Here is a 24,676-nt window from a genome sequence, read left to right as displayed (position 1 = left end):
AAATTAACAAACAATGAGATATGTAAAGCCCTAAACTCGGTAACAGAACACCAATTAGTTGAGGATGCAAAATCTGCTCGTAGGAATCGCTTTAAAAAAGAATAAGTACATTGCTGCTTGTCTCTTGTAGTTGGTGAGTTTCCTTAATTGTTTTGCTTCAATTCTCTCTTGTAGTTGGTGAGTTTCGTCTTGCTTCCTGCACACGTGGTGCTTAATTTATTGTAGCTAGTGAATTGATCCTTATTACCTTTTTCTGCTTCTCAGGTTTTGAATTTTGATCAATGGCAGAAGATTTGCATAATGCCAAAACACTGGTAAAGATAAATTACGAATGGCAGGTGCAAAATTACAAGGGGTATAAGACTCAAGGGTACGGGGAAGCACTCGAGAGCCCTAGATTTCCCGGGCCGAATGGCCATTCGTTCAAGATCAAATTCTACCCGGGAGGAGCTACGCTACCCGACTACATTGACAACCGTGCATCGCTCGCCATCGAAACTACACAAACAGCTCAGTTGGTTCTTGCTTTCCGGGCTATGGATCCATATGGTATAACACACACCGACAAGGTTTCCTCATTTGATCAAAGACAAATGTTTAGACGTGTGTTTACTGTCCAAGCTGGACATACGTCTCCCACTCTTCTTATGTTTAGAGCCAGTATTGAACCCTTGATAGGATATTCCCTAAAGATTAAGGCAACAATTGGGGTTTTTATCGATACCATCAGCCCGCCAACTGATCCTTTCCTGTTTTTTCAAGTATATGATCAACGATTCTTCGCAGAGCGGTCTATAATAGAAAAACGATGCCCGGCTCTTCTACCAAATCACCATGCCGATGCCGACATTGTAATTCGGGGTGTTGATTCATACTCCCTCCGTCCCGCTTTAGCAGTCTCATTGACTTTTCTGCCCTCTTTTTGGAAAAATGATAAGAAATAGTTAAAAAGGAGAAATGGTAAATTAAGAGAGAGAATAATATAGAGAAGAGTCTTATCTACATTATTGTCTCTCTTACTTTACCATTTCTCCACTTTAACTATTTTTTATCATTTTTACAAAAAGAGGGCAGAAAAGTCAATGGGACTGCTAAAGCGGGACGGAGGGAGTATATATTTGCGGTATGCTTTATAATCTCACTTGTACTTATTAGTTTTACTACTATTTACTATACTCCATCTTTTTGGCACGAGATTTAAGAAAAATTGAGTTAAGTGAGTTAGGTAAAGAAAGAATAAAGTAGAGATTTGAAAATAGAATAAAGTAAGAGAGAGAAAGCTAAGTGAGTAGAAATGCGTTTTGACTTTTACTAAAAAGAGAAATAACTCAACTACTATAGAATGTACCAAAATGGCAAAATGACTCTACTACTATGGAACAGTGTACAAGTTAAGCTTTGTCTATATATGCAGGCTCTGTTATGGTTCATATATAACAAGAAGCTTCATTCTTGGGACCGACAATTTATCCAAAACTCCAACAGGCGTGATCCCAATTCGTTTCGCACGAGGATCAGGAGAGTAGCTATACACTATGAATTGCCCGGTTTCGCTGACGATTCGTTGGTAATAATTTCATACTTACTATATATATATATATATATAGCTTGTTCTTGGGTGTATTATCTCTTTTGTCTACAAGTAGGAAAATACTGATTTAGCTATAAAAAAAATATTAGTAGTACTAATAAAACTGTATTTCCCACGGTATTTTAATACCACTAAACGAAATATTGTACTAATGTTTATTGAATTTAGGGATGCTATCTATATTGAAAATTTTCCATACCAAAATTTAAGTAAAAATTTCATATTTATTCATATTGGCATTTATCGTGTACCACATTTCAAATAATATGATAGAACATATATCGATAATTTACACCTCAATTCATTATGTTGATTATTGTCTATTGGCTAATATAGGTGAAATTGGAAGATTTATATCGCCCATTTTTGAAAGCATGGAGCACTGTACGGCGGATTACCAGTAAGATAGCTAAAGTTAAGCCTGATCCAAAAGCTAAGTGATTCATAAATGATGGATTGAAGTAAGATTGGTGTGCCTATTCTTCTCTGATCAGATTTCATTAATAAATTTACAAAAATTCTTAGTAGTTATTTCTACTTTAAATAATTAGCAAGTTATGAGGATTACTTTCAATCTATTCAAGTTTGGTTTCGTCACATTCCGCAGCCCACATATTTTACTTTATATTTTTTTTCTTAGCAATTAGTAGGTGAAATTATTTAATTTTCAATTAAGAAAAAAGATTGGGAACTAGTAGTATTTATTTTTGTTCTCTTCAAAAACCTGGACATGGCTATATTCGATTGATTTATTCGCGAGAGCTTCAGATTGAAAAACTAATATATAGACAATTATTTTATTTAGAAGATGTGACATTTCTTTGATCTTGAATTTTAATTTATATTGATTCCATTAATTCACTCGGTTTTTGGTTGATAATGTGACATATTTGCAATTTTGCATGAGAAAGGTGTAAATTTGTTAACCATTAGATCTTAATGATTTTTATATGGCCTTTGATTACGTAACAGCTAATGTATGTGTATAGGCCAGAATATCCTTATTAAAAAATAAAGTTATCTACCTTCGAAAACGGAATAAACTAAAACACGATTGAAATAGAAACAGAGAAAAGAAAGGCAACAAACAATATTGAGAAATGTAAACAGAATTCCAATTAGTTAAGTATGCTAAAAAAGAAGAAGAAGCTCTTAGTGTTGGGGATAAGTACATTGTCAGTGTCACAACCTTTGTACGGATTTAAGAATTACAAATCCGCAATTGTTGACTGCTGGTTTGAGCTCAGTTTTGAGCTAAGGAAGAGGCTGACTCAAGCAGGGAAAAGTTGTTACTCTAAAATGCGATTTTAGTTCAAATGTGTAGGCTAATTGTCAGCCGTTAGATCTGTGCAAGTAAGATAGATTAGATCACAGCTGTTAATTGTTTTTCCCTCTTCTTGGCCGATTACGCTTAGTAAATAGATCAAGGGTTCTTAATCCCCAATTCAAATCATTGTATCTTGCACTCTAGAATTTTCCCAGCAATAAAACAAGATTCCTCTTTAACCTACATTCTCTTGTTCGCGTTTCTTCATCTCGTTACTCAATCGCTCCGAAGGTTTACACCAACAAAAACATACATCCACCATTCCTTCATTATCTTTTGAAACATGATAAATAACATATGTCCTCAAGATTATTCACTTATTCATAATCTTTGCTATTTTGAAAACCTTTACATTCGAACCTACTCCATAAAACATAAAAAAAGATTTGGTTGAGCGGATAATACCATTCCCTTCATTGTTGAAGAATAATAATGACAACATATGACTAAACGTTGGACATAACTTGTGGAGAACTTAAAATATGAGGGAGTGAATGTTAGTGCTACGATTGATGAGTATTAATGTAGACATCTGGTTATGTTGGTGTCGTCATCAAAAAATTGATGTTGATTATGTTGTACTATTTGGGAAGTGGGAGAAAATGGAATTTGGTTGTTAGTTTGTCGATTATGCGACGCTTACTAGACTTGAAGAATCATAAAGTGGTGGATGCTTTGGAAGGGATCGTGAAGGCAGGCATATAACACAAGTATTTTAATTTATGTACTTGATATTGATTCCTTTAATTATGATATACTAATTCACTCGGTTTTTGGATGATAATTTGACATATTTGCATGAGAAAGGAAAGAGTCCAACACTTGACAAGGGTATCAATATTTAAAATTCTCTGTACTGAAATTTTACTAAATAGTACATTTTTTTGTATTTATTCATATTGGGTATAGTGTACTTTAATAATTTTGTCACGATTTGTCCAAAAGTGCCCATATTTTCTTGATAGGAGGGGACATTTCCAAGTAATCCGATAGTTGAAAAAATCAATTTACATTTTAATTTTAGTAACGTTGATTATTTCTTATTGGCTAATATAGGTGTATTTAGAAGATTTATCGCCCATTTCTGAAAGCATAGTGCACTGTACGGCGGATTACCAGTAATGTAACTAAAGTTAAGCCTGATCCAAAAGCTAAGTGATTCACAAATGATGGATTGAAGTAAGATTGGTGTGCCTATTCTTCTTTGATCAGATTTCATTAATAAATTTACATAAATACATAGTACAGTAATTATTTCTACTTTAAATCATTAGATTAGATTTACTCTCAATCCATTCAAGTTTGGTTTCGTTACATTCCGCAGCCCACATATTTTACTTTATTTTTTTCTTAGCAATTAGGGGAAATTATTTAATTTTCAATTAAGATATCCGATCACCACTTCTGAACTTTCCTTCCGACGGAGAAATTAAGCTTCCGATCTCGCCGGAAAATGAGGATTTGGTCGAGATATCGACGCGGTGAATCTATAGATTTGGGCGTGGGCGTTTGTATTTTCGAAACGGAGTTGTTTTAATGGAATGCGTATTTGTGACACAGTCCATCAAGGCTGCACGTTGTGGTCAATTGGGTGGAAATGATATTGAATATTGTTTGACGTACTATTGTTTTTTAAAATTGGACAAAAAATATGATATGGTACCAAAAAAAAAATCTTAATAAAATCAATACCAATAGATTTATAATTAATTTCAAATATATATTTTTCAAAACATCTCAAAGTGGGAATAAATATTTAATGAGTTAATACAGTGATGCCGTTTTCATTTCCTACATTCCTAATGTGTTTGCTACAACTTTTTGGCGCACATCCTTCACAGTTTACACGAAATGATGACATTTTTCCTACTTTGTTTAACTATTTTAGTTTTTCGATCGTTTTCCTTCTTGGATGTAATGCTTTGTTTTTTGCATTTCCGCCATTAACATTGGTTTTATATGATGTAGGAGGAGTTTTTGTTGGTGACGATGTCATTGTAATTGTAGAATCGAAAAAATAATGTAGACATTTTGGAATCATTAAGTAATATACTACATCAAATAATTGATTGGAATAATAACATAACGATTTCAAAAGGCATTTAGGTTATACAGTGCCAACATACTTACACAAACATATCTTCTTCGTCTTCGTCAATGCAAAACTCCTCGGTTTCAACGTCCAACAATTTTAATTGTCGACATAAGGTGCCGAGGCTAGCTCTATAAAATGAAACCTATTAACTTTGTACTTCATATTCCATTAATTTCTGTCCTTGTTCGCCGTTGGTCGGTCCCGTGTTCTTGAAGAAGTTCACACCTTGGATGGAGAAAGTACTAATTTTACAATAATTGCCTACAAAATACATTCAAATTTTAATTACAAAATTTGTAGATATCGATCTTAGGGAATGAGTCATACCGCAAACAAAGCATTTGATAAAATTTGTGTATTTTATAATTTTTTGGAAACCCATTTCACTAACTAACTCGGGTCAGTTATATAAGCAAAATAATAGTAAATGAGAAGTAGAAAAGTAACAAACAATGAGAAATGTAAAGCCCTAAACTTGGTAACAGAATTAGAATTAGTTGAGGATGCGAAATCTGCTCGTAGGAATGGCTTTAAAAGAGATGATAAGTATCTCTTGTAGTTGGTGAGTTTCCTTAATTTTTTGCATACACATTGCTATATTCTTAATTGTGCTTGTCAGATTTTTGATCTACTATATGAATGGCAGAGGAGGTTTATAATGGCAAAATAGTGCAAACGGTAAGTTACGTATGGTCGGTACAAAATTACAAGGAGCAACGGCATGTTGGGTACGGTGTTGCCCTCGAAAGCCCGGCATTCGAGGGGCCGGATGGTCACTCATTCAAGATCAAATTCTACCCATCTGGAGCTACACAAGAGGACTACATTGACTATTATGCGGCATTCGCCATTGAATCTACGCAAACAGCAGAGCTCCTGCTTAGTTTCCGGATAGTAAATCCATATCCATTTACAGGGAAATCACCCCACGTCAAGACTTCCTCATTTCATAAACGAGGCCTTTATAGGAGTGTACTTACTGTCCAAGCTGGACATTCGTCTCCCTGCCTATATGTGTTTACCCCATATCTGAATGCTTGCATTGGGATGCGATATTCCCTCAAGATTAAGGCAACAATTGGGGTTTTTACCAATACCAACGACCCACTAGTTGACCGTTACCTGTTTTTTCAAGTAGGTTATATGCGATTCTTCGCAGAGCAGTCCATAGTACATAAAAGATGTCCCGCTCTTCTACTAAATGCCGATGTCGATGCCGACATTGTTATTTCGGATGTTGAACCAGATTTATTTGACGTATACCTCGTAAACTCATTGTATATACTCCTATATATTAGTTTTGCTATTTACTAAACTTTGTCAATGTTCAGGCTCTGTTGTGGTTTATATATAACAAGAAGCTTCATTCTCGTGACCTAGAAGATATCCAAAAATCCAACTGGCGTGATCCCAATTCGTTTCGCATGCAGATAAGGACACTATCTATACGCTACCAATTGCCCGGTTTCGCTGACAATGCAGAGGTAATAATTTTATACTCCCTCCGTTCCCTCATAGTTGAGGCGGAACTTTTCGGCACAAAGTTGAGTGTGTTAAATAAATAGATAAAAAAGTAAGAAAGAGAAAAAAGGTAGAGAGAATAAAGTAAAAAGTGAATAAAGTAGATAGAATAAAGTAAGAGTGTACTTTAATAATTTTGTCATGATTTGTCCAAAAGTGCCCATATATGATAGGAGGGGCATTTTCAAATAATAGGATAGTAGAAAAAATCAACAACTTACATTTTAATTTTAGAATGTTGATTATTATATATTGGCTCATATAGGTGTACTTAGAAGATTTATATCGCCCATTTTTGAAAGCATGGAGCACTGTACGGCGGATTACCAGTAAGATAGCTAAAGTGATGGATTGAAGCTAAGTGATTCACAAATGATGGATTGAAGGAAGATTGGTGTGCCTATTCCTCTCTCATCAGATTTCAGTAATAAATTTACAAAATTACTTAGTAGAGCTACTTGTTTTTTCTACTTTAAGTCATTAGATTACTTTCAATCTATTCAAGTTTGGTTTCGTTACATTCCGCAGCCCACATATTTTACTTTATTTTTTTCTTAGCAACTAGGAGAAATTATTTAATTTTCAATTAAGAAAAAAGATTGGGAACTAGTAGTATTTATTTTTGTTCTCTTCAAAAACTTGGACATGGCTATATTCGATTGATTTATTCACGAGAGCTTCAAATTGAAAACTAATATTGGCAATAATTATTTTAGAAGATGTGACATTTCTTTCATCTTGAATTTTAATTTGTATTGATTCTATCAATTCACTCGATTTTTGCAATTTTGCATGAGAAAGGTGTAAATTTGTTAGCTATTGGATTTTAATATGGTTTTGATTACGTAACAGCTAATGTATGTGTATACGCATCAATCAATCAGAATAACCCTTATTCATTAAAAAATAAAGTTATTTACCACGAACTAAATCTGCCTTCCAAAACGGAATAAACTAAAACACGATTAAAACATAAAAAGATGAAAGAAAGGCAACAAAGGACATCCACGATGGGGCAGATTATAGCCTGCTCTAAGCCCCGTCCTATGCACCGCTACATAGGCATTTTATCCTCCGCCCCTTCCATCTGCAATGGGGCGGACTATAGCCCGCCCTAAGCCCCGTCCTAAACATTTTATTTATTTTTTGAATATTTAAACACTACACAAATTGAATAAAACAACTTCATTTCATTGAAAGTTCAAATTTTACATATGAAATTAAAAAACTAAAAATCCTTAATGGCCGAAACGCTTCCAAACTTCTTCAATCATGTCGCCCATGAGCGCCGCATGATCTTGTTGGCTGTGCATTGAGGTTTGTCTCTCTAGAACCTCACCGAAGCCCATCGGTTATCCTCGACCGACAGGTGGGGTCGCCGTGCTGGAGCTAGATCCGGCTTCATCATCGACCCAATCGGTGACATGTCCAACTTCTTGTTCGACTATCATATTATGCATGATGATGCACGCATACATGATGTCGGCGATGACTTCCTTGAACCAAAAATGCGCCGGACCTTTCACTATTGCCCACCGCGATTGGAGCACACCAAAAGCCAGCTCCACATCCTTCTGCGCAGCCTCCTGCTTTGCCGCAAACAAGACTCTCCTGTCACCCATTGGGCAGCTGATCGTCTTCACAAAAACAGGCCACCTTGGGTATATGTCATCGGCCAAGTAGTACCCCATATGATATCTACGGCCGTTACTAGTGAACTCGATGGTCGGGCCGTGACCCCTGCATTGATCGGCGAAGAGGGTGGATGAGTTGAGGACGCTGATGTCGTTGTTCGACCCGGCTACACCGAAGTATGCATGCCAGATCCAAACACGATGTTAGCGACGGCTTCGAGGATCATCGTCGGGTGGCTGCCCTTGTAGCAGCTAGTAAATTGGCCCCTCCAAGCCGTCGAGCAATTCTTCCACTGTCAGTGCATATAGTCGATGCTCCCTAACATTCCAGGGAAGTCGTGCACCGTCTCGTGCATCCTCATTAGGCTCTGGCAATCATCAGCAGTCAGGCGTCACAAATATGAGTCGCCAAAAGCCTCCACAACTCCCCTACAAAAATTCTTCAGGTAGTCGCGGCCAGTTGTCTCTCCACGTGAAGGTACTCGTTGAACATATCCGTTGTGGTGCCGTAGGCCAACTGACGGATCGCAACCATGCACTTCTGCAACGGTGTAAGTTCTGGTCTGCCGATGCCGTCTTCCCGATACTGGATGTATTCATCACGTCCTTCCAACGTCCGGACAATGCGGAGAAAAAGATCTCGCCCCATTCTAAAACGGCGGTGAAAAACCGTTGGGCCCCACCGTGGTTGCTCGGCAAAATAGTCTGCGACCAGACGTCGGTGAGATACGTCGTGCTCGCGGGGGACATGCGTCCGACGTCGAATCGGCCGAGGGACCTGCACCGCTGCCGCTTGCTTCGCCGCTGCACGCTCGCGCTCCATTTGTGCCAAGCATTCCGCCACGACGTCATTAACGCAATCGAACAAGGCTTGAGTCATCCGATGTACTCCAATCGTCGCCATCGGGACTCATCGCGAACGATGCGAAGGATGATAGGTATCGACCGTGCTTCGTCCGCGGACGATGGACGAGCCATCGTCGCCGATGCCACAGTAACATACGATGCGACGGACGATGTCGTCCGCCCTTGGATGCTCAAACAATATTGAGAAATGTAAACAGAATTCCAATAAGTTAAGTATGTTAAAAAAGAAGAAGCTCTTAGTGTTGGGGCTGAGTACATTGTTAGTGTCACCAAATTGTCCGTGATAGTTGATACAATTGTAGTTGATTGTACGGATTTAAGAATTACAAATCCGTAATCATAAATACTGATTCAATTTTTGGTTATACAAATTTTTATAGTACTATCATAATTCAATTTCACAAGAATGGTTCAAGAGGGAATTGCAGTCTCCACAGAGCCAGCAAGGAGAATTTTTGGCTCAATTTGTAGGGAAAACGCTGAATTCCGAAAAGAAGAAATTGGATACAAAGGTTGTTTTGTTTTTCTGAGTTAGCTGTTAGGCTAGGCCTAGTAGTGTACGTTACATTTTAGAGTTAAATTTCCTTGCTTAGAGTTTGCTTTTGTAACGTTCAATGTATAATCGAATTACTAAATTTGTAGTGATTTTTTTTTTCATCATCACTAAAACATATATACACCATTCCTTCATTATCTTATGAAACATGATTACTAACATATGCCCTCAAGATTATTCACTTATTCATAATCTTTGCTATTTTGAAAACCTTTACATTCGAACCTATTAAACATAAAAAAAACTTGGTTGAGTAGATAATACTATTCCATTAATTGTCGAAGAATAATAATGACAACATATGACTAAACGTTGGACATAACTCGGGGAGAACTTAAAATGAAACAGAGAGAGTAGATCTGAAAAAATATGATTAGCACTGAAAAATAATAATGATATGATTACAAGGTCCCAATTAAGAAGCTCGATATTGTTATCCATTTCATACTGATGTAGTCAAATTTGTGGTTGGTGGATGGTGAGAAAAATTTAACAAGTATTTAAGTTTGCAAACTATGAAAAAATAAATAAATTTTGAAAAGCTTTTGATATTAGATATTAAAATCCCATTTAGTTAAATTAATGTTACATAAAATAGGGGAAGTTTTCATGTGGTAATTAGTTGGATCGTCATATAAGTTTAAAAAAAGAGAAAGAAGAAAAGGAAAATATCGCCATTATATATCCAGTGTAGTATTTTGTTGTGAATAAAATATCCATAATTCGAACTATCGAATTAAATGTTCTATTCGCATCAAAATTTTTAGAGCGTTTCTTGAGATTTTTAGGTCAATCTGATTCTTTTGAACACAAAGAATCCAATAATGTATATTATTGTATATAATAATATGTATAATAGGAGTATAAATTAGAGATTAAAATAAAATACTACTATTATTTAAATATTTCACACCTAACATGGAGTACAATAATTCAAAAAAGTATTTCAAAATTTTGGTCCTTAAAGAATATTTTCGATTTTTTTATTTGGTTGGGATTAAGTTATAAATTTTGCATTCACAAAAATAAAAATTTCGGATCCAGAAGATTTCATCATAGAATTTTCTCAAAAAATAGATTCTAAGTCTTAACAGAACTGGAAGGAGAGTATTACAGAATAAGAGAAAGAGAAAGGTGGAGTGGAGTGGTTCCGTGCATCTACTAAACTTCAACTCGGGCTTGAGATTTGGCTTCGGCTTTGCATTGGGCTTCGACACGGGTTTGGGCTTCGGATTCGGCTTTGACTTGGGCTTCGGTCTAGGCCTGAGCTTCGTCTCAGTTTTGATCTTCAAGGTGGGGCAGCTTGCGCAGCTAGGGCAGCTAGGGCAGCTTGCGCAGCTGCGGCATCTGCGGCTGCTTGGGCAGTTTCGGCGGCTTGTGCAGCTAGGACGTCTTGGGCAGCTCGGGCAGCTCGGGCAGCTCGGGCAGCTAGGGCAGCTTTGTTGGCTTGAGCGGCTAGGGCAGCTCGGGCAACTCGGGCAGCTCGGGCAGCTTCGACGGCTTGGGCAGCAAAGGCAACTTGAGCAGCTTGGGCAGCTTGGGTAGCTTGGTCAGCTTCATCGACTTGGGCAGCTTGGGCAACTAGAGCGTTTTGGGCAGCTTGGGCGGTTTGGAGGTTTAGGTTGGCTTGGGCAACTTGGGCTTCTTGGGCAGCTAGGGCGTCTTGGGTAGCTTGGGCAGGGTCGGCGGCTTGGGCTAGGGCAGCTTGGGCAGCTTGGATAGCTCGGTGGGCTCGGCGGGTTCGGCGGGCTTGGGCAGCTTCGGGGGTATTGTAGAGGTCGTTGAAGTGCCGCACGAAGTAATATTGCAAATACATTGCAATTAATGGAAGAAGAATGCAAGGCACATACCAAACACTGAATTTTAATTTAAAATGAAACACAACCATTTGCAATGGAAGTGATACAAACAGTTGCATCACCCCATAGTCAAATACCGGTTGTGTTATCATTACTAAACTAAATATTCCAACTCCACTCAATATGAAAGCCCTAAAATCTATTTGGTGCGCCTCTAGTACGTATGCAACTACTACACTCAGCACGAGAGAGGAGAAAAGATATACCAGTTCATGAGGATGCCCAGCCCTCTCCCTCATGAAAGCGTGGTCTCTATACAAATAGCCCGAGATTGCTAACCCCACAAAAATGAGCACACTCACGATGCTAATCCTGCAAAATCAAATACGTAATTAATAAGGAATTCCAACAAGACAACACCAATTCACTCTCTCTTTTACTTTACCAATTTTTCTCTCTCTCTCTCTCTCACACTTTTTACCAAATTTTCTTCTTCTCTCTCACTTTTACCAAATTGTGCATCACGCCGTTTCAAACCTTCTTATTTTTAAAAAACGGGGGGAGTAATAAAGTTGAGCCAATCCAATTGCTAAAACATATAGATAACAATGGGAAAGACCACAATTTCCTATGATAGTCTCTACAAATAATACATGATCCTAGAAGATAGGGAAAACATAGGCAAGTTGAGGTGACTTCATTTCTGCCAACAATAAGAATATGCAGGTTGTGAAATTAGGCCTAAACGGTTAAACCTTAAGGGAATCAGTTCAAGATGAGTTTTTTTTTCAAGAGGAAATGAAATAGCTTATCTAAATCGGTCTCTGATCAAATCTATATAAGTCGCAACAGCAATAGGTAAATATAAGTAAAGTAGTGATTTTATATATTGATTATCTACCAGCTAGCTACGCTTATCTAAGAAAAACATTTTAATTTCGTTCCTATAAGTTGCTCTGTTATGCATTTATCTATGGTGTATGTCTATTAAATAAAAGTATACTAGTGTACTAAAGATGGTTGATTATATCAATTCTGTACCATAGCAATGTCACATTTTCGAAAATTCTCCATTCAACACTAAAGATGGTAGGAGAAACGATCTAAACTCAGAAACAGGACTCGATTATACTTCATCTTCCCCAAAATGCCAGTCAGAATCTCATACAGAAATCATTCCATTGTAGAAAATCTCTCACAAAAAGACTACATTTCAAGAAATCATCCAATAAACTAAAACCCAAGTCAAATCAGTTCAAAGCTAGCTTACCAGTAAGGATGTTTGGGCAGCAGTAGGAAGAAGCTTCCGGTTGATGCCAGTCCCATGACGGCGAAAATTGCCGTAAACACCCACTCCGCCGCCATGCTCCTCAGACGGCTATTGCCTCCTCTCCAATGGTAGAAAGGTGGAGGTGGAGGTGGAGGTGGAGGTGGAGGTGGAGGTGGAGGTGGATTTGCAGCTCCTTCCATTTCAGAGAGTTTTTGTGTTTTGTTTCAGTTAGCAATAGCAGCATGCATGTACTCTCTTATTTGTAAAGAGAAAAAGAGAAAGTGTCTGTTACGGGATTTTGATCTACTGTGGTGAGGGTGCATTTTATTAGTATTATTAAGTACTACTGAATATTCTATTTTAACTAAATACTGTGTAATTCTATTTTAACTAAATATTTTCCAGTCTGCAACTCTCTGTTTTAATATAAGTTATATAACCGAGTCATATTTTTTTAGTATACTACTCCTAGTTAAATCATTTTATTTTTTGATTAAAATTTTATTATCTCTCTTATTTTCGTTCATCTTAAATTTTATACTTAGGTATCAATTTTTTAAAATCCCAAAAATATGTACTAGGAGTATACTAAAGAAATCGGCATTTACTGAAAAGTAATGAGAAATGTGAAACTTTAGGAATTGGATCGTCGATTGAAATTTTACTTATTAGATAAATAGTCAAAATTGAGATCAAATCAACCAAAATTGTCATATCACCTTATTAGTTAGTATTACTATTGCTTAGTGATGAGTGGACGTGTCGATGGTGACTACTTACTCCTAACTAAATTTTAAGTGCATACATAATGAATAGAAACATGTTACACTTTACCCAACAAACTCTCTTTCTCTCTCTCTCAAATTCCATTATCCACTTCTCTCTCACCTAAGTTGTTTATCACTCTGTTTCTTCTCTCCACCACCATCCACGGAGAGTCGGATTGGAACCTCTACGCTGCATAGAGGTACAACAGCTCTGTTTCTGTGGCAATGCTGTGTCCTTTTGAGCATTCAAAACAGTCTTTTTATTCATAAAATCATCAATTGTAACAGAAATTATTAAGCTTAGATTAAAAATAATCAGTTTAAAGTACTGAAAATTAATAAATTGAGATTAATAATATCTCATGTTTCAATATTTGATAGTACTGTTAGAGTTGTCATATCTATAAATCATTATATACGGTGCAACTGTAATTTTCATTTGATAGTTTTTTTTCTAATATAAAAAATGTACACATATCGAGTATTATAAAATTGCCATATGTTGAATTCTTAAATGCATGATTAGCCATGCATATAAATAGAATGTTTAAAATTGAAACATTATTGAACTCTAATTACAAAAGTATTTTCATTTTGAGTAATTGAAACGAAAATTTCCGTATTTAATCATTTTTTGTTAGGATTAAGTTTGATAATTTGCGTTTAATAATTTTTAGGTATGGTATCATTATTAAAAATTCTCTATACTGAAATTTTAGTAAATTTTTTTTGTATTTATTCATATTGGCATTTCCAGCACGGTATAGTATACCTTAATTTTGTCATGATTTGTCCAAAAGTGTCCAAATATGATATAGGATGGGGCATTTTCAAATAATAGTATGATAGTAGAAAAATCGATAATTTACATTTTAATTTTGGTAACGTTGATTATTTTGTATTGGCTTACATAGGTTCACAAATGATGGATTATTGAAGGAAGATTGGTATGATCAGATTTCATTAATAAATTTACAAAAATACTTATTAGAGCTACTTGTTTTTTTCTACTTTAGGCATTAGCAAGTTCTTTATCTTCTCTGTTGAGCGTCGATTACTTTGAGTTTTGGTTTCGATACATACCGCCGTCGGCATATTTTACTTTATTTTTTCTTATCAATTAGGTGAGATTAGTTATTATCTCTCATGGTCTGAATATATACTATTAGAAATTAGTTATTCACCCTTTAAAAAGCCTTATAAAAGAGAGGGTTATTTATACTTTTATAGATAAGCTAGGATTGTTACTAAATTGATGTGGGACAAGATATTAAGAATTTTAACATATACTAGTATAAAATATTCAATGATGATAGGAAAAAAGATTGGAAACTATTTATTTTTGTTTTCTTCAAAAATTTGAAAATGGTTATATTCGACAGATTTATTAGCGAGAGCTTCAAATTGTACTTGTACTTGTTCTTGTCGAATGAAAACACATCACTCTCATGATTAATTTTCTTTATTTATAAAATTAAGAAGTCCAATGCAAATATGCAATGCGATCATCGAGATTACACCTTTTGTTGTAATTAACCTCAGCGCTCTGCATGTTCTTTTAGCATTGGAAATCAATAATCGAGTAATTTATATATATATATAAAAGATGAGTTTTGAGAGCAACTTAGGTAGATGAGAAATATTTTTTTAGTAATTTAGATAGCTGAGAAATGTTAATGCCATTAAAAAATAGTAATAGCAATATTAAAAAAGACAAGCAAATCTCATAGTGGCTAAGAGATGTTAACAACATTAAAAAATTATTATAATAGTAATATTACAAAGACCTAAGCAAACCTTAAATAATTGAAACGATTCTCTACTAATACACGACGCCATCAATAAATGTAGAAATTAAGTTAGTAATAGTAACGATTTAAACTAATTAGGATAATTGAGAATTTATGTATTATGAGATCCGTGGGTTACTTGGAATACAATGGGCCAAATTGATGTCATTTAAATTTCCTTTTTAAGATTGTTATTTTAAATTTTGTATGTAAATACATGATCTTTCGTGATAAAATTATCTTTTTAGTGCAAATATTAGATAAATTTCATTATTACATTCAACTTACTTTATCAATTTCTCTCCTTCTCTCTTAGTTTACCAAATTGTGCATTAAAACTGGTACTATTTCAAATGTGTCTATTTAAAAAAAAAAAGGAGGGAGTATAAATATTTAACAAAAACTTCTTTATGATATTTTAATATTTCCACGTTTATAGAAATAACTTATGTAAGTTGATTTTGCGGATTTTAGAATTACTAATCCGTAAACACTAATAATGTGATTTCTATTTTAATCGTTATAAGGAGCATTATTGACATGAAACCGATTCAACCTTTCTTTATACCCTATGATATCAAATTTTACTATCATAATTCAATTTCACGATAATGTGTATTAGCTGAAAATAGATTCTGTTTGCCTTTTTTTTCAGAATTGTACAAGAGGGAATTGCAGGCTGGCGGTTGGAGATTATGGAGCAGTCTCCACAGTGCCAGCAAGGAGAATATTTGGCTCAAACTGAAGGTAAAAGACTGAATTCTGTTTTGTTTTCTGAGTTAGCTGTTAAATTCCATTGCTTAGTTTGCTTATTTACTTGTGATGTTCTAATGGTCTTACTCAAATGAATAAATTTGTTGTTTCTTTTTCATCATCACTAAAAAATATATACCATTCCTTCATTAATTATCTTATGAAACATGATTAATATCATATGTCCTCCCTAAGATTATTCACTTATTCATAATCTTAACATTTACATTCGAACCAATAAAACATAAAAAACATGGTTGAGTGGATAATACTATTCCATTAATTGTGTGAGTTGACTGCATAGTTTTATTTCTATATATATAGATGTGAGTTGAGAAAGAATGCATAAATTAAAAATTATAATTAAAATAATTTATTGATATTTAAAAATCTAAATTTTAAATTTAATTTTATAAAATTAAATCTAATATTGAAATAAAGAAACAAAGTTAAATGGCATAGGGAAGAAGAAAATAAATTTTGAAATAATATCAGATTTAGTACGTCATTGAAATATTATCTGATTGAAAAAAGTTAAAAATGTGAAAAGACTAAATTGTCCAGCCCCCCAAAAAGGGCATTTTTGGAAAAAACAGTACAAAAGGACCGATTTTGAAATGAACCCTTAGTTCAGGGACTAATGGTGATATTTTTATAGTCCATGGACTATTGGTGAAACAAACTCATAGTTCTTGGACTATTTTTGTAGTTCAATTTTTCGTTATTTTTGCCCTTACATATGATATTTTTTAATGATTTCTTTTGTCAAAATGTAGAATACATGATGAAATCAATTTAATGATCATAATTAATTAATTGAATGATACTCCAGTATACATATAGACATTTTCATATTTTACAATTTGAAGAATTATTTAATAATAAAATATTGAATGCAAATGACTATATTATTTTAATTTTTTACGATATCAAAATTTAATTGAAGTTAAAGTAGGAGGTATGGTTGTCTCTAATTTTTGTGAATCTAGGCAGCCTGCTACCTTCGATATGGATGGTATTGATGGTGATTTCATTCAAAGAAACACCTCCGTAAATAATGGTGTTCCTTTTCTTTAAGATAATACTACCTCCGTCCCCTAAAATTTGCTACACTTTGACCCGACACGGGTTTTAAGAAATGTAATGGAAAGTGAGTTGAAAAAGTTGGTGGGATGTGGGTCCTACTTTTAAAGTATTAGTTTTATAATAAAATGTGAGTAGGAATGAGTTAGTGGAATATGGGGTCCACTACCAAAAATGGTAAAAGTGAAGTGTATCAAATTTTCAGGGACGGACCGAAATAGTAATGTGTATCAAATTTTCAGAGACGGAGGTAGTAACTAGTATGAAACTTAACCCAACCTGCCAATGTGCATATCCGCCCTCCTTCTCCAACTACGGGAACAACTTGATGAAATCATTCAAGTCTCACAACCAACCAACCATGCTGGACCCCATAGTGGTGTCCAACATGGCACTCGGGAGTGTGGAGAGGTTTGCTGAGGTGTGCCGTGGAGTCGAGCATGAGTGAGCTGGTGAAAGAGATAGAGAAGATCATGGATATCTTGCAGGGCTGAATCCAAGTAATGAATCTGCATCAACATCAGAGAACTATGAAGAAACTAGTAAATGAAGCGTATATGTGTATCTTTTTGCCTTCATTTACAAACATGTATTTACGTTTAGACTTTCTTGTAAATGGGAGATTAAATTGTTCTATGAGAAAACTCATTTTCAATTGGAATTTTTTTCACGTGATACAAAAGATACACCCTCAAACTAAATGATACCCCTACTTAATTCCTCCATCCACAAAAATAATCATAATTAATGCATTTTATTAGTAGTCATATACTATTGAAATACATATCACCTGAAAATATATTCTACCACGTATGACTCATAGGATATTAAATATTTTGCAGTATCATCACCTACATTACGTGTCACACTCTCATAGGATATTTGCTGATGCAGGACGTACAATACAAAAACACAACTGAATAGAAATTATAAAAATGAAGGAAAAAGAATACTCAAAAAGGCTAGACATAAAAATGTAAGAGTTGAGGTACTTTCCTAATTTTCCAGGACTGTTATTATTTTCCCATATCAATAAAAACTCAAACCAAAAAATTCTGGAAACAGATTAATATCAAAATTGTCTTTGCAGCTTAAGAATCTTGTGTACATCGGCAAATTGCCATACATACATACAGAAATGTCAAAGCCAACATTAAGAACAAGATCAAATGGCCACAGCAGTCGTTACCCAACTAATCATCGTCAGAAACGACCTTCTGCTTCTTCCACTTGTACGCCGCTTCCAAAATTTTGAGATTTGTGGTTTGTGTTTCTTCTGGGAATAGATAGTCGATATACTCCTCATAACTGCAACATATCAAAACATCAGAATTTCTCACATGGAATAAAATCAAACAATGATTTCAGTGCAAATAACACATTGCAGCAGAGAAACATTGATTCTTTCCATACTGAAATAACACATTGCAGCAGAGAAAACATTGATTCTTTCCATGTTTTACCAAATTTCATTAGTCAGGGAGAAACATTCATATAAGTAACAATCAAAACTTAATTTAGGTAAAGAAATCAAGTGCTAACAAAACCCAAGCAGCCAATAAAGATGCGGCTGGAGCTACATGATTTTCCATAGTCATAAAATAAGAGTCAGTAACCCATACCAATTTTTTTTGAAAAGAGAGAACTTGCCAAGTACAGATAGATCAGCAATTTCAGAAATAAAAATGAACCGAAAAGATAAATCAAATACATACCCAGCTGGACCATCCTCAGTTTCAATGTGACGTCTCTTCTTTAGTTTCTTTGGAAGCTTGGAAGTAACTAACTCCACATTACCCAGCTCACCAAAACTTTTCTCTGTGTTCAACCACTCTTCCAAAAGCATTGCTCTTTCCTCTTTCAACTCAGGGGCAGAAGTTCTAAAATAGCTAAGGGCTTTTTCAAATACACCTGAAGAAAGGGAGAAAGTGAGATCACCAAATATTCTATATTAGAAAAGATTATTCAAAAAATTTACTTGTCAAGAACATTGTAATTTCTTACCTCTGGCCCGCTGAAGGCACTTTTTCTTATATTCACTTTCAGACAACTCTGAGTCCTGAAGGACCTCTTCCATAGCAGAAGCCTCAAACTTGGCATAACTTATCCACACCTTCAGGTGTTTAGTCCTGTCCAGCAGCCTCTCGTAAAGATCTCTAGTTCTTCCATATTCAGATTCAGAAATCTCAAAATCAATATATGCCTGTAAGAAGATCAAAAAACATACCTAGTCAATTCACTACAGAGTCATTTATATCAAACACATGCAATGTTTTCAATATGAATAAATTGCGTACCTTCCATAGTAACTCTGGCATATCTAGAGCAGGTTGGTCAATTGCAAGCTCAAAAAGAGCTCGGGCACGTTCAGTTTCTGACAAGGACCTCTCCAACTCAGCATACTTGCTCCATGCATAACAGTTCTCAGGAGACCACTCCAAGTACTTTTCATAGAGTTTCCTGCACCGTTCTATGTTACCAAGTTGTAGCTCTATCTCAATGTACTTCTTGAAGATCTGTTTGCAATATAATACATTTAGGGTGCAGTCTGAGGAATGCCAGTGGATGAACCAAATAGAGAATATGGAATTTGTAGCATACCTTATCTTTGGGAGCCATACCAATTGCTGACCCCAATATTTTCCGAGCCCGGTCAATATTTAATTGGCGTATTTCAAATTGTGCGGCCATCAGCCATATCTTTGCAAAAGAAAACTTCTCATGAGGAATCATCTTCAGGCACAAGCTGCTCAGTTCAGACATGTATCAGGATCAGGAGCCAGAACCATTAAAAGCTATCCACATAACGGTTAAAGCAAAAGTATAAACATACTGGCGATTCCATTACTGAATTTCTCAGAACAGGCTTAATCAAGCTTACCAAAATTCCAATACAAACAGACTTTTCCCAGAATATTGGTTACATACAATTCATATAAAATGTCCTATAGCTTCAGGGTAGTTCGTCACATAGTCAAGTGAAATGCATGTATATTCTGAATCGTATTTCCACTAATCAAACATTCCAAGACAGCATAGACAGTAAACTTACAAAAGTGGATGTACAACATACATGTCCATGTAGTTTAACTGTTGTCATCAATCCAGGAGGGTGATTGGGTGAAAATATAAGGAATAATAAACTCAATCAACTCTTTAATAACATCAATTTCTATGGAATGGGATCTTACTTATATATTGCTCTTGTTCGGTCAACATCCTGGGCATCAAGCTCCTCATACAAAACATAATTAATCCTGAAAATATCACAAATTCAAAACAGATATAAATCACAGCCAATCCCTTTGCTCAACATACAATACAGGCATGATTATGTAAGGTTAAAGCATTCTTACCACATATATATGTATCGCTGCCAGTAGCGCTTCTCCTGAGCAGGAGGCAGATTTGCTATTGCCCTCTCATACACATCCTCAATCCTCTGCCTATTCCCACAGCTCTCTTCAAGACGAATATAATCAAACCATACGTCATAATTAAGAGGATTCTTCCTCACCTCATCCTCATACTGAAACCTCCTCTTTCCAACAATAGCATCCTCAATTCCTTCCCTGTCACCATATTGCTTCTCGAACGCTACAAACTTCTTGTACAGCTCTTCTGCCCGTCCCTTTGGAATATGATCCAGTGCAAACTTATATATGCATCTAGCTCTTTCTGTCTCCTTACATTTCTCTTCAAACTCCGCAAAAGCCACAAACAACTCCTCCGCCTCCTCGTCATCTCCCAACTTATTAATAGCCCTCTCGTAACAATTCCTGGCACGAGCTATCTCCCCATTTTTCATCTCAAACTTAGCAAATCTAATCCAAGCACTGACCTTGGGGTGACAGTCCACAAAGCGCTCAAAAATCTCTCTAGCCCTCTCGACCTCATTATACCGAAGCTCGAACTTTATATAGGAGAGCCATCCTTGCTGATCAGGCATCCACTTCATCCACCTCTCAAAAATCTGCCTAGCCGCAGCCACATTCCCCAAAACCTCCTCCATGTGGATGTACTTGTACCAAAGCTGATCAACCCTCGGCAGCAGCTGGGTTGCGCGATCCCACACATTCCTAGCGTGATTCACAAACTTATTCTTCATCTCAAAATCAGCATACTTGAGCCACAGTGTGTGGTCTCTGTAATCCACCTCGAGCGCGCGCTCCCACACTGACCGAGATCGGGCGAAATCCTTCTGAGATTCTTCCCATTTTGCATACTTCACCCACACGCTCTTGTTCCACCGCACTCTTCGAATCAAATCTTCGTATTCCTTGCGTTTGCGGAGGCGGTAATCGCCGAGCTCGGTGGAGTCGGTGATTTTCTGCTTGGGGGGGCGGATTTCAGCCTCCTGACGCTCTCTAGCTTCACGAAGGATTTGCTCGGCAGTGATTTGAATCGAAGCAGGCGTCTTGTTCTTGACGCGAGTAGGTCGGGGCAGCTTCACCTCCGTTTCTTTCTTCGTCAAATACCCCAGATTGGGGTCGGCTTCTCTGGAGTTCGCCATGGCTGATTCAGAGGATTCCGGTTATGAGAGAATTAGGGTTATAAATTGGGGGAAATCGAAATGGCTGAATCCGTGAGAGATATATAATACTATTATTAATTCTAGTACTATATTTGTGGTTTTTATATTTCATATAATGAAATTATCTCTCATTTTAGAAAATTAATTCATAGTTGGAAATAACCGTATATCCAATCAATGATTTTATGTGTCTCATATTTTTTATCTAATGAAATTCACTAATTTCTAAATGTGCTTTGAAAATATTAAACTTTCATAAGCTTTATATCCTAAATATAGAATATTTTTTTATAAGAATTACTATATTAATAACTATGAAGTAGACAATTATAAATTTTAAATTAATTAATTATATACAACGAGTCATAATTTTTGCAGTTGATTGTACGGGTTTTAGAATTACAAATCCGTATACACTAATAATGTGATTTCTATACACTAATGTGATTTCTATTTTAATTTGAATAAAGTTTATCCTTCATTTATGAATGAATTAGTATCCAGAAAATAGAGTTATGACCATTTTTAGTTCTCAATATTTACAAAATCACATTTTCTGTCAAAAATTTCATAAATTCCAAATTTAGTCCCAATTTTTGTTATTTTACCCTTCAGCCATTGAGCGATATACTTGTCCATTTATTGAGGACCAAGCTCGTGATTTATTAATGTTTACGTGCTTCTTTTGTAATTTGTTAAGGACCAAAATTTTTTGTGGTATTACTAAATTTTTGTATATTATCTCAAAACAAATGATTTGAATATTTATATTGTTATCTAAAAATAAATTATAAAAACCTTTGTAATATTATTTTAATTATTGTATTACAATCGAAAAATTTATATGCATTTGTAGTATTATTTTAAAAGGGATATTGGTCTATAAAACCATGAACTTTAGCAAAATTTTGGTATTTCCCACGAACTTTAAAATTGGTCCACAATATCATAAACTTTGCATTTTGTTTGTCATTTCTCGTCTCAATTCAAATAAAATATCTTCGGAGAAAAAATAATTCTACGTGGGCAATCGTGAAATATTTACGATATTTTAGACCACTTTTTAAGTTTTTGGTAAGTAGGATATAAGCCACGTAAAAAAGCACGTTGATCAAGTAGTACTCCCTCCGTTCCCTCATAGTTGAGGCGGAACTTTTCGGCACGGAGTTTAAGAAATGAATGTTGGGTGTGTTAAATAAATAGATAAAAAAAATAAGAAAAAGAAAAAAGGTAGAGAGAATAAAGTAAAAAGTGAATAAAGTATGAGAGAGTAAAGTAAGAAAGAGGAAAAAGTTACTATATAAATGACTCAACTATGAGGGAACTTCCCGAAATGGAAAAATGACTCAATTATGAAGGAACGGAGGGAGTACCAAGTAGGATAATAACGCACATAAGTTAGTCGGATATGGCGATTTAACAGCCATGGGAAATAAGAGCATCCACTATAGGTGGACAAGTTTTGGTGGACAACTTTTTTTTTTGTCCATAGCCCCATTTTATTTGTCCACAGCCCCAAAAAAAAGTGTCCGCAGCAATAGTGGACACTTTTTGGTGGACAACTTTCACTTTATTTTTCTTGTTGTATTTTTTAATTCAATCTACAAATTATCGGACTAAAAATAATTCGAGAAAAACGGCTAGTGCAATAAAATTAAAATTGAAAACTAAATTTTCGTCGGATTAAAGTGAGAGGAAAATTACAACGAAAATTTGATCTACGGAAATCACACATGTTGTTCATGCTACGCCGCCTCCCCTACGTGCCCAGATCTCTTCAATCAAATCGACCTGGAGATGGTCATGTGCTATGCTCCGGCGTATATCAACGAAACGTTGGATCAGATATTCATCACTACGTGGTACACCCATCTGTATCGGCGCGGAGGCAACACCGTGACTTGTACTTGCACCATCTTCCGGCGCCCAACGTTCTGCAGCAAATCCTTCATCTTCTATTATCATATTGTGCAATATGATACACACTACCATGATATCCGCGGCATCATCTTCGTGCCACACTCGTGCCGGGCAGCGTAGAATGGCCCATCGCGCTTGGAGCACACCAAAAGCTCGCTCCACATTTTTCCTAGCGGCCTCTTGTTTGCGCGCAAAATATTGTCTCTTCGCGCCAGCCGGTCGCCGAAGTGTCTTGACGAATACGGGAAACTGCGTGCCGTTTGCTACAAAACTGATCTCTGGACCCTCTCCCCGGCACTCATCATTGAAGATAAGCGACGACTGCAGAATGTTGATGTCGTTGTTCGAACCTGCAACACCGAAATATGCATGCCAGATCCGCAAACGGTAGTCAACAACGGCTTCGAGGATCATCGACGGATGTTTCTGCTTGAAACCGGTAGTGAACTGGCCTTTCCACGCCACCGGGCAGTTTCTCCACTCCCAATGCATGCAATCAATGCTGCCCATCATCCCGGGGAAAGCTGTGCACCGCACCGTGCATATCTAGCAGTCTCTGGCACTCATCGGGGGTTGGCTTTCGTAGGAACTCCGGACCAAAGACTTGCCGAATGCCCTTACAAAATTGCCGGAGCACAGTTAGACTAGTCGTCTCACCCATCTGTAGGTATTCGTCGAACATATCAGCCGGTCCGGCATAGGCAAGCTGCCTAATTGCAGAGGTGCATTTCTGCAAAGTAGACAGACCGATCCGGCCAGTGCAATCCCTCCGGAGCGTGAAGCACTCGAACCGGTCCGCCAATGTCGTCGCTATATGGGTGAATAGCGGTCGCGACATTCTGAAACGGCGACGAAAAATTTCAGCCGGGTAACGAGGCTGATCACTAAAGTAGTCGGCCATAAGCCGCTCAGCCGCTCCGACATGGTCTCGTGGGATTGTCCGACGATGACGAATCTCACGAGGGATCGCCGCCGCCTCCTCGTCGGCCTCCCTCTGCACCTCTTGAATCAAAGAATCCCATGCTTGATTCCACAAATCATCCATAAATTGAAAAGTGTTTAGAGATAGAAAATTTGGGTAGAGAGTGAAGAAGTGGGTGGAAAGAAGATGAAAATGGAGGAATATTTATAAAAAAACCTTTATAAATTCGAAATTAAAAAAAAATAAA

The 24,676-nt window shown here is 36.2% G+C and overlaps 5 protein-coding genes across 5 annotated transcripts; 1 reads left to right on the top strand and 4 right to left on the bottom strand.

Moving 5' to 3' along the window:
* The first annotated feature begins 6,055 nt into the window (after positions 1-6,055).
* LOC125213754 lies at positions 6,056-7,061 on the top strand. The gene is made up of 3 exons (XM_048114475.1): positions 6,056-6,270; positions 6,345-6,497; positions 6,800-7,061. The coding sequence occupies exons 1-3, from the start codon at positions 6,061-6,063 to the stop codon at positions 6,887-6,889; spliced, it is 453 nt and encodes a 150-aa protein (XP_047970432.1). The 5' UTR covers positions 6,056-6,060; the 3' UTR covers positions 6,890-7,061.
* An 825-nt stretch (positions 7,062-7,886) lies between these two features.
* LOC125185493 lies at positions 7,887-9,072 on the bottom strand. Its single transcript, XM_048082025.1, has 2 exons — positions 8,691-9,072; positions 7,887-8,335 (listed from the first exon to the last, which is right to left on the bottom strand). Exons 1-2 carry the CDS (start codon positions 9,070-9,072, stop codon positions 7,887-7,889), a joined length of 831 nt encoding a protein of 276 aa, XP_047937982.1.
* Positions 9,073-18,119: 9,047 nt separating this feature from the next.
* LOC125201101 (crooked neck-like protein 1) lies at positions 18,120-21,616 on the bottom strand. Its single transcript, XM_048099025.1, has 7 exons — positions 20,410-21,616; positions 20,245-20,310; positions 19,655-19,799; positions 19,351-19,569; positions 19,058-19,256; positions 18,769-18,964; positions 18,120-18,361 (listed from the first exon to the last, which is right to left on the bottom strand). The coding sequence occupies exons 1-7, from the start codon at positions 21,564-21,566 to the stop codon at positions 18,247-18,249; spliced, it is 2,097 nt and encodes a 698-aa protein (XP_047954982.1). The 5' UTR covers positions 21,567-21,616; the 3' UTR covers positions 18,120-18,246.
* Positions 21,617-23,327: 1,711 nt separating this feature from the next.
* Positions 23,328-23,999, bottom strand: LOC125185484. Its single transcript, XM_048082014.1, has one exon. The coding sequence runs from the start codon at positions 23,997-23,999 to the stop codon at positions 23,328-23,330; it is 672 nt and encodes a 223-aa protein (XP_047937971.1).
* A 4-nt stretch (positions 24,000-24,003) lies between these two features.
* On the bottom strand, positions 24,004-24,552 carry LOC125185475. The gene has a single exon (XM_048082007.1). The coding sequence runs from the start codon at positions 24,550-24,552 to the stop codon at positions 24,004-24,006; it is 549 nt and encodes a 182-aa protein (XP_047937964.1).
* Positions 24,553-24,676: the final 124 nt, after the last annotated feature.

This window comes from Salvia hispanica, chromosome 1 (assembly GCF_023119035.1).
Source record: "Salvia hispanica cultivar TCC Black 2014 chromosome 1, UniMelb_Shisp_WGS_1.0, whole genome shotgun sequence".
Taxonomy (NCBI): domain Eukaryota; kingdom Viridiplantae; phylum Streptophyta; class Magnoliopsida; order Lamiales; family Lamiaceae; genus Salvia; species Salvia hispanica.
This window is presented reverse-complemented; position numbering and strand designations above follow the sequence as displayed.

What these genes read in the sequence shown, in the direction of transcription:
- LOC125213754 (XM_048114475.1), top strand. Translation starts at nt 6,061, where the DNA reads ATGCGATATTCCCTCAAGATTAAGGCAACAATTGGGGTTTTTACCAAT. An exon ending in TTGAACCAGATTTATTTGAC is followed by an intron (nt 6,271 to 6,344) that starts GTATACCTCGTA and finishes GTCAATGTTCAG; the next exon opens with GCTCTGTTGTGGTTTATATA. An exon ending in GTTTCGCTGACAATGCAGAG is followed by an intron (nt 6,498 to 6,799) that starts GTAATAATTTTA and finishes TGGCTCATATAG; the next exon opens with GTGTACTTAGAAGATTTATA.
- LOC125201101 (XM_048099025.1), bottom strand. Translation starts at nt 21,566, where the DNA reads ATGGCGAACTCCAGAGAAGCCGACCCCAATCTGGGGTATTTGACGAAG. An exon ending in CGAACAAGAGCAATATATAA is followed by an intron (nt 19,800 to 20,244) that starts GTAAGATCCCAT and finishes TGAACTGAGCAG; the next exon opens with CTTGTGCCTGAAGATGATTC. An exon ending in TGCCAGAGTTACTATGGAAG is followed by an intron (nt 19,257 to 19,350) that starts GTACGCAATTTA and finishes ATCTTCTTACAG; the next exon opens with GCATATATTGATTTTGAGAT.
- LOC125185475 (XM_048082007.1), bottom strand. Translation starts at nt 24,552, where the DNA reads ATGGATGATTTGTGGAATCAAGCATGGGATTCTTTGATTCAAGAGGTG.
- LOC125185484 (XM_048082014.1), bottom strand. Translation starts at nt 23,999, where the DNA reads ATGCATTGGGAGTGGAGAAACTGCCCGGTGGCGTGGAAAGGCCAGTTC.
- LOC125185493 (XM_048082025.1), bottom strand. Translation starts at nt 9,072, where the DNA reads ATGGCGACGATTGGAGTACATCGGATGACTCAAGCCTTGTTCGATTGC. An exon ending in GAAGTGCATGGTTGCGATCC is followed by an intron (nt 8,336 to 8,690) that starts GTCAGTTGGCCT and finishes ACTTCGGTGTAG; the next exon opens with CCGGGTCGAACAACGACATC.